Source organism: Rhinopithecus roxellana, chromosome 5 (assembly GCF_007565055.1).
Source record: "Rhinopithecus roxellana isolate Shanxi Qingling chromosome 5, ASM756505v1, whole genome shotgun sequence".
NCBI lineage: Eukaryota > Metazoa > Chordata > Mammalia > Primates > Cercopithecidae > Rhinopithecus > Rhinopithecus roxellana.
In genome coordinates, this window is record NC_044553.1 from 168,723,952 (window position 1) to 168,739,368 (window position 15,417).

The following is a 15,417-nucleotide window of genomic DNA, read 5'->3' on the forward strand; positions in this document are numbered from 1 at the left end:
TATGTTCTGGAAGCTACACGTCTTTGGAATGATGTGGGGCGGGGACTGCACTTGGGAAGTGAGGTGAGGTGGTGACATTTTGCAGCAGAGTGATCTCCAAGGCCCCTCTGCCCTTGCAGTCGCGGCTCCCAACTCCGTGGCTCCCTCCATCCCTGCATGACTGGCTCTCCAGGGCTGGCCTGAGTCCATCTGCCACGGGGTGGGGGCGGGGGCCCGCTCTGGGCCATCTGTGGCCTGCCCTGCCTGCTTTGCTACCGTAATGCGCTGCTTTGAACTTTATTCCCCAAAGTGGCATTGTCTCCTTTCTCATATTGGTAATTCTGTAATGACTGGTTATGACCCGCCCCCTCCCCCATATTTAATTCTCATCAGCCCAGCTCTCCACTTTGCTATTAATGATAGCAGCCAGCAAAATAGCTTTCAACATGCCATTGACAGTCTGGTTTAAGAGAGCACTTGAAGTAGTGCTAGACAGCTGAAAGCACCCATAATTGTGTACCAGAGTGAGAACTGCGTGCTCAAGGGCCTTGTTTTTATATGCTTAAAGGGACAATATCTTGTTTTCAACAAATGCTCTCTGAGACGCACAGCCAAGATACTTTCTTCCTTTTTTTCCTTTTTTCTTTTGACTTTCTCTTCTCTTTCAAAATACATAGTTTAAAAAAATTCTTCATAAAATAATTGTTCCCTTCAAGTTGGGGTTAAGGAGAAACTTAAGGAAGGGGGAAATGTCCTGCCACCATGTAAGCGGGGAATATTTGGTGGGTTTGTTGTTTTGAAGCATCATCCTTTGCAGGCAGCAAACTATGGGTCAGCCTTGCCCTACTGAGAGTCCTTAGGACCTTGCGTTTCTCGAGGTAATGGGGGAGTCTGAATTCGCATCAGCATTGATTTTGAATTCTTTTGTTTGCTAAGGATGTTGCACAATCAGTGGGCTGTGGAGCTGTCACTGTGAATGTTTAGGCAGAGGCCACCTTCTGGGGGAGGGCTGGAGGAGAGGGGTCACCTTGTTGGAGAGTCAGGGCAGGACTGTTAAGGAATTAGATTCTAGGAGGCTGTTAACTGCAGAGTTGGCGGCCCAAGAGGCCCATCTGGAAATCAACAGGGTGGGTAGGACAAGGACTTGTATTCTTAAGTAGAGGTTTGTACCAGGCTTGGAGGGTTAACCAAGGGGCCTGTCTAGTCCACCCCGAAGATTTTATCTGAGAACAAATACCTTTCTCCCCTTCACACCAGCCAACTTCATTATTGCTTTGAAGATGCAGTCCTTTGGAAGAGGTTTCCTTTGCCTCTCTGTCGCCAAAGCCTCCCATTGCCAATGTGTCCTGTGAAGGGAGAAGAGAGAAGCAAGTTCCCATCTGTGGGGACTGAGAGGCCAGAGAAACCCTGTTGGGGCCTGGAGTCCATGTCGTCCTGTTCTCTCTCAGGCTGGCTGCTGTTGGTAAAGGGTAGGAGCATGGATGGGCTTGGCTGGTGTGTCTTAGGTGGTTCCTTCCATCACCGTGTGAATGATAGGATCCAGTGTTCTGGCTCCTGCCACCACCAAACAATCCCAGGGGAAGTACTTTCCTGAGTACAAACTGTTTGAAAAATTTGATCTTCCAGGTATTATAGATTATAATGATGTGGCCCCTTAGAATTTCTGTAGCACTTGATTGCAAAGCAGATTCGGCATTTTCATCTTAGCAGCTAAAATAATGGGTATTTGGGTCCAGGACAGACAGACATAGAATAAAAGCATCAGAGCATACCCTGAAAGCTTGGAGTGTGAAGATGACCTGTGTACTAGAGGGCTATGTTGTCAAATTGGGGTGGGGGAGGTGAGGCCTGTGCTGTGACAGGACTGTGAGTTCCATGAGGGACAGGACCATTTTGTATTTTTCACTAAGAGCCTTGAACCCTGAGCAGTGCTTGGCCCATACTGGATATACAGTGTGCATTTTGTGGGGACTTGAGGAGGGAAGGTAATATTCCAGCTCAGGGTTCTCTCTTACCCTGAAGAGTGTTATGGACTATTTGGGAAGGACAGAAGCTTTCTTAGTTTTCTGACAGAGGCCTGTGGGCTGCAAACGTTGTGATTATAGAAAGAGTTGTAAAGGTGTTGTGATTCTTTATTTAAACGTGTCTTTAATGTATCTTAGGCATCTTTTTCTTTTCGTCTCACACTATGAACAGTTTAAGTGCAAAAGGGGAAGAAGGCAGGGTGGGGTGGGAAGAGATCACTGGGAGGGAGAGATGACAAAGCAGAGATGGGGAAGAGACAAGTGCTGAGTGGGTGAATTGGTAAACTCGGCTTGCCATGCCTTGGCTGTTTGGGCATGGAGTTCCAAGTGTTGTGTGTGGCCTGATCTCATGAGCCTTTTAAGTCTGACTATTGTTCACAGCTCTTCTACTGCTACTTTTGTTTGTTAATTTTGAATGAAAACTACCGCAGGCCAATAGAAGTTGCTTTTTCGTTTGCACTGAAGGCTGACGCTTTCTTCAAATGGAGACTCAAATGCAGAAGAGCTCTTCCCACTAGTGTTTTAGCACTGAGTACCAAATGCAATTTGGGTACAGGAGAGGGCTCTCTCTTCCTGGTCAGCCATGAAGACTTGAGGTTTAGACTCCTACATCACCCAGCCAGCTATATGAACAAAAGGTTGGAGGAGGCGTCCCTTCACCCACTCCCCAAATCTTTCCCTTGGGCTAGCCTTCGACAGGTCTTTGCTGAGTTTGGATCTGAAACTGATTAATTCTGATAATACTGGCAGGGGCATGCTTTGGAACCAGTGATGCTTTGCGATTTCTGCTGGGGAAAATGAGAAGAGGAAGGCAGTTCAGTGCGGACTACTGGACAAGGGATGGGAGTCTGTTCTAGCTCTCTGGTGGCGGTGGGGTACAAGAACTTCTATTAACCTTCCTGGCCTCTGTCCAGGGAGAAGTAGGACACTCAGAGGGCTCAGAAGCAGCAGGTGATGCCAGATGGTGTGGAATGAGGGTCTTACTGGTTGGGTGGGATAGAGGAAGGAGGAGCAAGGGAGATAGAGGAAGTGAGCCTGTTGGTACTGATTGGTCAATAGGTCTTTAGCTCATCCTTAAACCCTTACCTGCCTATTTTCCTAGAAGGAGGCCCCTTCCTCTGATCTCCGTCTCCAGTGAAGAAAGCTAAAGTCCAGTTCTTATTTTGCTTTGCCTAACAGCAGAAGCCCTGGGGAAAGACGGGAAGAATTTCCCATCTGCCATCCCTCAATCCCTGGGATCTCATACTTTATCCCAGAGAAACGGGGGATCTCCATGAAGCCAGACTTGAAATGGGGGAGAAGCAGCCTGGTTTAGAGCTTGAAAGACCTGCCGCTCCCCCACAGGGCCTTTCCGCTGTTGGCCTGGTTTCAGCCTCCATGTCACCCAGTCCTTGTGTGTGGCACCCACAGGCCCGGCCTGCAGGAACTTGAGAAGTGTCTAGATACCCCTTTCTCTTTGCGTCTTGGGTTTTCTCACTGTTCTGTTACCTAGTTTTTCACCTTACTTCTCAAGAGACCCCTACCCAGCTCTTCCTCACTATCCATTTGCCCAGAGATTTTGGGCAAACTCCCTTCTTAAACTCCCAGGACGCTGAATGCCCATTGGGCATTTTCCAGGCCTACTGGGTGATGGGTGGGGTTTTTCTTGGCCAGTGAATTCCGTTTCTCCCTCAGAAGATCACAGGTTCTTGCTGGGTGATCCTGGAGAGTTACGTGTAGAGCACCAGAAGCTGGGAGATTTGTCTTTACTGGCTAAGAGGTTGACTTTGGAGTCAGACAGATGTGGGTTTGAGTCCCAGATCAATTCCTGTTGGTGTGTGACTTTGAGCAGACTGACCTCTGTGATCTTCAGTTTGCAGTGGAGATAATAATAACACCTGCCTGTTGGGGCAGTGCTGCCCAGTAGAACTTTCTTCAGTGATGGAAATGCTGTGTGTCTGCACTCTTCAGTAAGGCACCCACCAGCCACGTGTGGCTCGTAAGCACTTGAAATATGGCTACTGTGACTGAGGAACTGAGTTTGACATTTAATTTTAATTAAATTTAGCTAGCCAGAGGTGGCTGGTGGCTTCATAAATTGTATAGTTACAGTTCTAGGGAGTGCCATGAAGGATGCATATAGCCTGCTTAGCACAATACCTTGCACATGGAAAAGCCGAAGCAAGGCATTCTCACAAAGGGACAGAGTCCCCAAATTGTCAAGACCTCAGACATAGAGGACAAGATCCTTGGTGTTGCATATGTTGTAAGATTTCTCAGAGCCCTTTCCCATATGTGACTTGTTGGCTCTACAATCCTGCAGCATAGGCACCGTGGGCGCCACGCATCAGATAGCAGCACTGACGGTTAAAGAGGTTGAGTAACTTGCTCATTGTTGCACAGCCGACCAGCGGCCAGCTCAGAACTGGAAACCAGGCCTGCTTCCCTCGTGGACCTCAGTGATCTTTATCCACAGACCATATCAAGATGAGGTCTTCTATGATCTTCCCACGTGTCCACCCCCAGACCACCATACTATAGGCATCAATTCCAGTGCTAGGAAGAAGCCAGATGAACCCTTGAAGAATTCAGTAAAACCTGAGTGTCAGCCACATGTGGATCGGGGATTCCCAGCCTGGGTGCTGGATACTTTTTTGTGGTGAGGTTGTCCTCTGTGTTTAGGATGTTTCACAGCATTTCTAATCTCTTCCCACTAGTTGTCTTTATCAGTGCCCCAGTTGTGACATCCAGAAATGACCGTAGGCATTGCCAGAATCCTTTGGGGAAACAATTACTGTTGGTTGAGAGGCCTTGATATAGAGGGAAGAAGTCTGGCTCTAACCTGGGAGATCTGCTTACCACCTGGTCTTCCCGTGTGGTCTTCCTGTGTGACAGCTTCTTGCCCACTCTGGGCCTCTTTTGCCTCATCTGTAAAGTGAGAGGTCAAATGGTGTGACTTGGGAGGAGGTCAGTTTGAGAAGGGGCTTATCATGTAAAATAAGTTTCTAAATGACTGATCTTGATTTTCATAGCCTAAGAAATGCCATCACTCTTGCCTTCCTTATTTGGAGAAAGAAGACCCTCTCACCCTTTTTATTTTAATTTATGGAAGAGTTATGCTCTTTGGTTGTGAATAAGATGGTAGGTAGATAGAATGGGGCTCTGTCTCTGCCTACAGTCATTCCTCTTCCCCTCACCTTAGTCTTCCCTCATGCCACTTGGGTTTCCCAAAGAGTCCATGCCCTTAAAAAATCCTAGCCAGCATTTCGTTTGTAGTGCTGACCTGATGTGAGGAGACCCCCAAAATTTAATGAGCTGTCTCTGCAAGGGTAATGTGACTTTTACAGCCTGTTGAGGGGCAAGGGGAGATTTGCATAATGTTCCAAGGGGGATTAGGTGGCTGGGGGTTGCCATGGCAACCCCACAGGGATGAATTGAGAATTTTTCTTCCTGGCAGGAGTTGGCCAATGGAGTCTGGGAAGGTGGGGGAGGGGGCAGGGGGTTATCTGAGGGGAGGGAGGAGGAGAAGGAGAGAGGGAAGGGTGGGGGTGGTGTGCCTGGGATGAATGGGCAGTGTTGGGGGAAGGTGTAATCTGAAAAAGCACTCCCTGTTCTGTCTGTACAAGCAAGCTCTTTGAGAGTCATCTCCCCCCACAAGTAGGGGTGGGAGGCAAGCCGAGTTTAGTGTTTGGGAACCAAGAAATTAAAGTGAACAAATATTTAAAGATTATTGGATCTTGTTAACAGGAAGCCTGGTAGATGGAAACTGAGAGTCTGAGGAATGAAACTCTTAGAGTCCCAAAGCCGGGAGGGACTTGAGCTGTCATATGGGCCCTGTGGTGTCTGCCTCCAAGTCTCTGTTGGGTCTCCATGGAATGCTCCCAAGGGCAGGGCACTCACACAGCACCTAATTCATTTTTGAGAGCTCCGATTATTACACTGGACTCAGATCAGCCTTCTTTATTCAGTGGAAACTGAGGCCCAAGTGCAGGGTGGATCTGGGCTAGGAACACAGGACTCTAGACTGTATGCTGCCACGTCTTTCCGGGATTGTGTTGCCTGGATGCATGCTCACTCAGCCTCACTATCCCCAGTTCCCTCACACTGTAGACCCCTGGAAGAAAAGGGGAGGTGGGATTCCTTTCAGGGAAGTGTGCAGAAGGGTGGTCCCAACCCCAGCAACCCCAGAGTCCCTTGCCATTGGTTGGTCCTAGCTGGGGAAGAGTGAGTGTGTTTCCTTCTCCCTGCCCTGGATCCTCACTGTCATCCTTATCCGCCTGTGGAGGGCACAGGGGCTGGTGCCCAGAGTGTCCTCACAGGCTAGCCCAGGCCAGCATCCCCATCCCTCCCCGAGGAGACAGATCCTCAGGGTCACGCTGAGGGGGCTGGGCCTTTCTTGTACCAAGTCCTCCCTGCATAAAGAATTCAGCAGGCTTCCTCGGAGGACATAAATATTTAATGGCATTGTAGTTATATATAATTTGATCAATATGTCAGTGCTAAAAGGGCCTTTAAGAAGGCTCACCTATCATTGAGTGATCTGTGATGTGAACCTTCACCAGCCCCTCCAGTAGCGGGAGGGGCTACATTTCCCAAGGCTACTGCATGGATCATTTGTTGACCCTCCTCCCCTTCTTATATTGTAGCACTGCTTCCTCTCAGAGCCCATGGTGTGCATGGAACAGGGCCTGGGAACCCCATCCCAGCTTTTGTTGGCTGTCCCCCGGCCCCCCATGGATTTCTTCCTTTGTTGATAAAACACCCGCTTGCTTTATTTCAGTGTTCTCTGAGCTCGGCCTAAGGAGAAACTACCTGGCAAGGAATATCCTCTTTTAGTCAAATCATTGAGGGGCTATCCATTTAGTATTGCCTAGGAAATGCAATGGGATATTTTAAGTTAAATGCCCAGACGTGGTGTTCTGAATCTGGGTGATTGGCGCCTGGCTGCTGGGAGGCTGCTGGGAAGGTTGGGGCCAGGGCCACCTCTTTCTGCACAGCCTCCCACCCCAGCCTCTCCCTGCAGCTCTGAGATTTAATTCGAGATGAAGCAGACTGTTTTCAAATCCCAAGAACTCAGTCAGAGAACCAGGTAAAACCTGATTAAAATTTAAGAACCTCAGAGCTGACTGAGACGACACCCCTAAACACACGCATTTTCTAGAGGAGTAACTTGAGGCCCAGAGGCCTGCTGGGATGAAAATCATCACTTCCCCATGGCTTTGCAATGTAATTCACCTTTCAAATGGGCAGGTCCCTTCCTCATCTCATCTTTCACACACATCCACAAACAGTCTCTAGACTCACAGTACCATGCTCTTTGCATGACACTGCCCTGATTTTCCGAAGAAGGAATCCTCATTTCACAAATGTAACTAGACGCCTAGTAGCATGGGATGGCCGGCTTGCCTGTCTAACAGACATGGAATTACTTCCCACTGAATGCAACAACTTGGAGAACCCTGGCCTGGTTGTCTTAGCCTCACCAACCAGTCTTCCCTTGTGAATCACAGAAACTGCACAGTAGGGGCTTGACACTTAGAAATATGATATCGTTGTTCTTGCCTAGAGGCTCTTCCACAGTGAAGTGCAGTTTTGCTGATGGACAAATTTGAATGGCTCGTGCTCTGAAGGCTGGTCCTTGGGACCCAGCCCAGGTCAGCCAGCTGCCCAGCCAGCAGCCAGCATCCATCCACACCTCAAGGTGGCTTGGCTCTTCTCCGCTGGTCCTTTGTAAATTCATGTGAGGCTCTGTTTTATGGATCTTTATGGAGGAAATTATAAGCTGCACAGCAATTCGGGAACATTTAGGGTTCTAAAACTCTGTAAGTTAGCGCTCCTGGATCTTAATACATTATCTAGTTAATCCCTTCATTTTGCAGACGGCAAAATTAATACCCAGAGAGGGGAAGTGATTTGCCCCAAGCCACACAACTAAATGTAGGCAGAATTGGAGGTAGAAGCCAGCTCATTTCTGCGTGGCACTGGAGCATACCACATTCTTTAAAGGGGCAGCTTTCTCTTCTCCTTGCCCTTATTTGGCTGAGTTTAAAAGGAATTGTACATTCAGAGTCCACAGGTACATAGGACAGGGCAGTTTAAAACTAACTAGCAGACAGACCCTCTGGTGGAAGTCGCTCTCGACTGTGTGTTGAACACAGTCACCTAAATTAAAAATAAGGGCAAGGACTGTCTGGGTGCTGCAAGACCAGGAGCAGGAGATTGCTGGGGGGTACAGATCAAGAGCAGGCTCCATCTCCCTTAATTTAGTGTCTTGGGTCAAGGGCCAAGGATAGTCTGAACTAGCAGCAAACGTGAATACTAGACTGTGGTTAGAGAAATAGACTTTTAGAATGCTCAAGTACCCTCGGTTTACAGCAAGATGTTCAGAGGTCCTGCTTTAATGAGGAGATGATCATGCAAATGGGAGCTACTAAGACGCATGGAACAGATTGCTCTTTGGGAAATTACCCTTGCCCCCCACTATCTTGTTTTCTGTCATTTATTTGCCTAACACTCTTGACAGAGATGCAGGGCAGATGTTACTCCCAGCGCCCAGTTGGTAGTGCAGATTCTGGATGTAGCAGGACCTCTGTCCCCATTTCTCTGAACTGCTTCTCTGTCTGTATCTAGTAGATTAGTTCCTTCTGAGGAACAATGTTTTTCCACCAACAAAGCCGCCTGCTTTGAACCATACTTGAAAAGAAACTTTCAAAGGCGGCACCAGCCTCCGTGAACACCTTTTCCAAAGTGCTTTCCAAAGGGAGCCGTCTTCCCACCTCCCACCACCTCTCAGGTTCGCTTCTGAAGACCTGGCTCAAAAGCAGTGGCTTTGTGGGACCGAGATGGAGGGAAGGATGGAGGTCGGCCTCTGGAAACTACAGCCGCCTTATTGATAACAACGGATTGTGCCGAGTTGCCAAAAGGAGTTTTCCAGCGTATGAACGAGTTCCAGTTTGTGATTTGTGACCTGTCCCAATTGTTGAAGTCACACTTCAACAATTTTTTTTTTTTCCTTTTTTGGAACTGATGTTTAGAGCTTGTTTGAGTTGGATCCAATGCTGTTTTAACAGCTGTTCTAATCAGAAGTGCTGTCAATTATTAACCTTAATGGTGGTTTTTCTTTCAGAAATATTTCTCTAAACTCTCTTGAAATGTCAAAATTCGGCTTCTTGGTAGGAAGTCATTTAGTGAAGTCACTTAATGGCTGGGCATCAGTTTCCCCATCTGAAAAGTGGAGATGTTGACAAGCACCTTCTCTGCGGGGTTATTGTGGATGCACACATGGCAAGTTGGGTGGGCGATGTCAGCGGCCATTACTGTTGTTAGGAGGGCTTCTGTTAAGCCAGCTTTTCCTTTCCAGGAACTTCCCCTCCCCCAAGCGCCACCCTCCAAAAAATAAACATGTTTTAAAAATGTTGAGCAAACAGCTTTCCTGTTCATGCTTTGACTCTGCAGAGTACACGCAGCCCATTCTCAGGGTTGGGCAACCTTTGTAGAGATGGGGGAGGACCAATCCCTGTTTCCACGTTGTGGGGAGACCCCAAGAGGGTACTAGGAGATGATGGCACAGTGACAGCTGGGAGGGACAGGATGTGCTTGCTTCACACCCCTTTCCCAAGGGAGGGGCTGGGTTTACGTTGGGACAACTTTTACCATGAACCAGGAGGTTCTCCCAACATAAACCCAGCCCCTCCCCTCTGTCTGCCTCTACCCCACACAGTCCTGTCTTGTGACGTGCCAAAGGCCTTCCTGCCATGCAGAGAGGCCTCTCTTCACGGAACGTGGGCCTCAGGAAAGACAGCCTGAACGCCACTACCCCAGGCTCGTGGAAGGTTCGGTATCTGTGTGGCGTTCTTGTGATAGCCCTCAGTTGACGCTTGTTTGTGGTGCTGGGAGGCAGGAACTACTTTAGAAGGGTGGAGGGGTGAGAATGAGAGAGAACTTGGCCTGAGCCACCCAGCTGTGGTCACCTGGTTGCCCGGATGGCTACATAAATCCTGGGAGATCCCTTGTTCTCATAACCAGAGCGAGCTGGGCTCCAGACCAGCCCTATGGGAAGATCCTGTCTGTGGGAAGCCTTTGGTCATGTGTTTGCTGAAGGGTGTGGGGAAGGGCAAGGTCAGCTACTTTTCTTTTTTGTCAACTCCCAAGACCCTGACCCTTGGCCTGTTTGCCAGTGGAAGGAGGCCACAGTCAGAACCTTTTTATAATCACCCTGCCCCCTGCCCTCCCAGAGACTGTGAGAGTTAATAGTTGCTGAGGAGGCCAGAGTGACTGGGGATGTTCTGAACTTGCCCCCCGCCTTCCTGGCCATGGGGAGGGGCAGTGGCCAGAGACCCATCTAGGTGGCTTGCAATTGGCCTGGCTTGGAGGTGCCGCCCCACACCGTTGGTGAAGGGCTTGGGCCACTGGCTACCCACCAGCCAGTTGTATGTCAACACTCCATCCACCACGGCCCCTTCCATGGATGCCGCCCACACTGGGGCAGGCCCAGATCCACAGCCAGGGGTCACTGCAATATGAAGTCTCAATAAATGCGTAGATGCCAGTGATACTATTCTTTGGGCCAGACATTTATTGAGCACTTACTGTGTGCCAGGCACTGCTCTATCATTGTTTGAGATAACGGGCCTTGGACCTGTGAGCTTCCTGAACAGTCAGGTTGGTTTCTTTTGTTTACTTTTGTTTGCTTTTTATTTTTACATATCTTTCTATTCTTATTTGGCACGTGAACTCAAAGGTGAGTGAACTTATTACTCTGTGCAGGTTTGGAGTGAGGTGCAGCCTATGCTTGTTTCTAGAACTCCTGCCCTATCCAACCCGGACTTTTTTGCTTCATTCCCCATTCCTACTATCAGTTGATTTAGGCGGGGAAAAAATAAGCAGAGTGAGGAAGGACTCTGTTTGGGAGAGTTCTTCCCACTTAACTAGATTAATAATTTATATAATGATTATTTAGTAATCCTCCCGGGTTCCTTAGAGTATGAATGAAGGGTGTCTAGGAGGTGGAGAAGCCAGGGATGCTGTTAAAAGCCCTACAGTGCACAGAACAGCTCTACACAGCAGTGAATTATCTATGCGTTTGAGGAACCCTGATGTATGGTGTTCTGGCTAGAGTGCCCCACACATGTGTCAATGTGGAGTCCCAGTGGGTCTGAGCTGGGCAGTTCGAAAGTGGGGGCCGTTGTTGACACAGTTGGCCTGGGATGTGAGTGACAGTCCTTCATAACAGGAATTGTCTCTCCCCAAATGCCAACAGTGGTGCCGGCTGGAAAACACTGACTCTGTTCCTGAGGAGCTAGAGTGTTCCAGGCAGAAAGCTGACAGCAGTGATTCCTGATCTTCTCCCCACCAGGATCCCCCACTGTAGCGGACAGGCTCTGTAGGTTGGCGAGCCCTGCCACCATGGCTGGCAGCCTAGCACGCAGGCCTGCAAAAGCCCATAAGGCTCTTTAGTTGATGGTCTGCTTTTCCACAAACCAGAGACGTCCTCTTTAGTGGCCACGGGTGGAGGAGGTGGAGGGTGTTAGCCCCAGGAATTCTCCCAAAGTCCAGGGTCTATTTATGCGCCTTCAGATTGTTTTTATTTTAAGTGCACAAGGATTTCTCATCCAGAATCATTTGACATGCAGATACTCACAGATTTTTAAAGGCTGTTGTCATGGTTTTGTCTCTGAAAGATTGCTATGTGCTGATGAGAGCTTTGAAGCCAGCTTTGGGACCTTAGTCCTGGCGGGCTCAGGATTCAGAATGAGATAAGAAAAGCGATTCTGAGAGTCATCTGTCAGTGGTTCTAGGCCTTTCTATCTGGACTCAGTTAACCCTTATAGCACCACTCTTGATCTGAGATCTAAAGTTTACATAGGATGCTGGTGGAAACTGTTGACTTTCTAAATGCAGTCTTTTCTGGGGTGTTGGGAGATGAGGCAGAGAATTGATCTGCCTTTCTAAGATTGACTTCTGTGAGGGATTAGGGATCTAATGAATTACGTCTCTGAGCAGCTTCTTAGACAACGCAATGCTGTATCCTAAAAAATGAAGTGTTGGCGGGGCGTGGTGGCTCATGCCTGTAGTCCCAGCACTTTGGGAGACCAAGGTGGGCAGATCACTTGAGCCCAGGAGTTTGAAACCAGCCTGGACAACATGGCAAAACCCAGTCTCTACAAAAATACAAAAATTAGCTGGGCATGGCGGTGCACCTGTAGTCCCAGATATTTGGGAGGCTGAGGCGGGAGAATCACTTGAGCCCAGGAAGTCGAGGCTGCAGTGAGCCAAAATCGTACCACTGCACACCAGCCTGGGTGACAGTGAGACCGTGTCTCAGTGGGGAGGAAAAAAAAAAAAAGGTTTAATGATAGGATTTTAGGCTGGTAGCATATATATGGGGTATGGATTGATCTTGGTGAGGGAGGGGCTAGTCCCAGGGAACCCTTTGCCACATAGGACCACTCATCAGCTCTGTCCCATTTGTCTCAGAGCTTGTGTCCTATTGGCACTGGGCACCAGCGGGCAGAGCAGTTCCTCTCTCACTAAACTGTGTTTCGCTCTTATAATGGATTTTGCTGGGTTGTTGGGGGTGATTTTTATTTCATTTTGCTTTAATTAGGGATTCCATCCAGAGGATGCAAACTATATTCTGATCCAGACATATATACCACCTCTGATGGAAATTGGAGCTCCCCAAAATGTAGGCATCCTGGCTGTGAGGGAGTTGAAAGAGATTTCTTCATGCTGTGGATTTAGCTAGAGCCTCCTGGCAGGAGGCAGACTGAGGGCAGAAAGGATGGAGCCCCATGGAGAGGGGCTGTGGTTTGGGGGGGAGTTTGCATTTCCACTTGTCTGTGACATTTCAGTGACTTAATTTATTTGCCTGAGCTTCATGTGGTCTCCTTGCCTTTGCAGACAGAGATTGCAAAGAGACTGAATACAATTTTAGCACAGATCATGCCTTTCCTGTCACAAGAGGTAAGACCTTCTTTTATTATTTCTTCCTTTTCTTTCCAAATCAGCCCAGTGACTAGTGGGGTCTCACTGGAGCCTGAGCCCCAGCCCTAGCCCCAGCCTCAGCCCCTGTCCATTCATACTGACTGAGCTGACAACCTGGAGATTTCCAGAGCCTTCTCCGGCCAGTATGAAGGCAGGGGGCCCTATCAGAGGGACCATTTGCTCCTTCTTCTGATAGAATTGTTTCTCTGCCATTGCCTGAGTCCAGAGATGGGGGTTCTGGCGTGCGACCTAACCATCAGTGGTCAGTGGGTGCCTCTTTCCCATCCAAACTATCATCCCCAGCCCAAAGGGGACCTCAGTTCCTGGTACAGAGTGTCCTTGCTGGGAGCATGACCACCTTCTAAGCCTGCCTTCCAGGGGACCTCCATTTGGGACAGCGGCTGGACCAGTGCGTGATTTGAGATAAATCTTCCAAAGAAGTCCCCTGGTGCCGACCAGACAGATGGGCCGACTTTAGCAGGCTCTGTTTCTGTCCCGATTTCACTCCAGCCAGGGCAGGCCCTGCCCTCTACTCCCACTCGGTGGCTGGGACCATGTCGGCTCCCTCATGGACTCCTGGGTCTCGGACACAGAGTGGTGACCAATAAATGATTGAATTAGTATGTAAGAATCAGATACGGCAATGCCCTCGGAGCTTGCAGCCCAGTAGGGGAGAAAGCTGTGTGTGTGGCTGGTACTACCTCAAGGCCAAAGGGAATTAATGCAACCACTTTTTAAAATAGACTTTATTTTTTTAAGAGCAGTTTTAGGTTCACAGAGATTTCCCATATCCTCCCCAACTATCAGCATCCTCACCAGAGTGGTACATTTGTTGAAACGGATGAATCTACATTGACACATCATCACTCAAAGTCCGTGGTTTATGTTAGGGTTTATTTTACTACTTTTTCTTTCTTTATCTGTTTATCTGGAAACATACTTTGTTTTCTCTCTATTTATGGATAAGGTATATGTATATACACTTTTTCCCCAAATCCTTTGAGTGTAAATTGCAGATATCCTGACAATTCACCACTAAAACTATAACTGCATCTCCTAAAAACAGGGATACCATCCTTCATGATTACAGTATTGTTACCGTGTTTAGAAAATTAATAATCATTCTGTAATACCATCTGATATCCAGTTCATATGCAAATTGCATGAAAAAATTTGTGTGTGTGGTTGACTAATAGCCTTCTTTTGGCATGCGTCTTTATTTTAGAACTTAAAAAGAAGTTTCAATTACAACATGCTCATTGACAAAGGTCTAAAAGAGAAAGGAAAATTGCCTGTCACCCTCCCCGCTGCTTGTGTCCTATGCCTGTTCAGTGGGGCTCCTCTGTCTGCTCTGGGCCTCTCCGAGAGTCCCTGCCAGTGCTGCACAGCCCGTCACCTCCTCTGTCCAGGACAGTGGCTGCATCTAACGCACACCCTCTTCCCTCCAGCACCAGCAGCAGGTGGCGCAGGCAGTGGAACGCGCCAAGCAGGTCACCATGACGGAGCTGAACGCCATCATCGGGGTACGTGGACTCCCCAATCTGCCTCTTACCGTGTGTATAGCCCTTTTATTCCTCTCATTTATCATAACCAGAGATTGACCCTGACCTTAGCTGGCCTCAAAGAATGGCAGTCCCAGGGCTCCGGCTTCCACAAACACCCCAAGGGCTTGGATCCCCGTGGGGCTGTTTCCCCATTGACTCCCAGTTGCCTCCTAGGCCTCAAACTAAAGGGAAGCCAGGCATGCCTCAAAACCACCTCTTCAGCCATCTGCCTCATCTTCCACTAGGTTTTGGTGTCCTTGCTATTGAGGAGGGTGGGGGCCTAGGGTCACCTTCAAGGCCAGGCCAACTGGCCAGTACCTGGCCACCTCCTCACACTTACCCCAGCACCTGTCTGCCTCCTCCCTGGCAGAAGTCTGCCCTTCTTTGGCCACTGGGATCAGAACAGTCTCTGCTGTACTGTTGATGTGCATCGTGCTGTGGAATTTGGGTTTACGTCTTGCTGTCCCATGTGCGAAGCTTCCTGACTGAGCATTCATCACGTACGCTTGTGAACTCCAGCTGGGGAGCCTAGACGAGTTTTCCTGACTTTCTACAAGTCCCATCTCCCCTTTACACAGGAAGACATACCCAAGAGTGCTCTGTGAGGCCCACTTCCAGACTGGCCCCTTAGTGGAAAGGGGAAGCTGGGTCTACCTGGCTTGTATCTTGAATGCATTTCTTAGGTTCAAGTGGCATCTTTCTCCTACTTGCTGCTTTGGTGTGAGGCTAGCGACATTTAAGATAAGCACCTGCGGAACAAGAGTCTTTTAAGTGTGACTTTGGGCAAGGCTCTTACCCTTGGGGTATACCTGTCCACCTTTCATCTCTAAAATGAAGGGGGTGAATGGGATCACTGCTTCCCAGTCCACGGAGGAGCTTCTGGACAGTACAGATTCAGGGGCGCT

General features: G+C 48.8%; 1 protein-coding gene across 18 annotated transcripts in view; it reads left to right on the forward strand.

Annotated features, from left to right (window-relative positions):
- TLE3 (TLE family member 3, transcriptional corepressor) overlaps positions 1 to 15,417 on the forward strand; it is a 50,280-nt gene that overhangs the window by 8,846 nt on the left and 26,017 nt on the right. For 11 of the 18 annotated variants that reach the window (XM_010363650.2, XM_010363654.2, XM_010363653.2 and 8 more), the window contains 2 exons: positions 12,885 to 12,947; positions 14,417 to 14,491. In XM_010363650.2, the coding sequence (XP_010361952.1) occupies positions 12,885 to 12,947; positions 14,417 to 14,491 (138 nt within the window). Of the gene's footprint in view, positions 1 to 12,884; positions 12,948 to 14,416; positions 14,522 to 15,417 lie in introns of all 18 variants that reach the window. The other 7 variants (XM_030929794.1, XM_030929796.1, XM_030929797.1 and 4 more) reach the window with 1 other exon arrangement.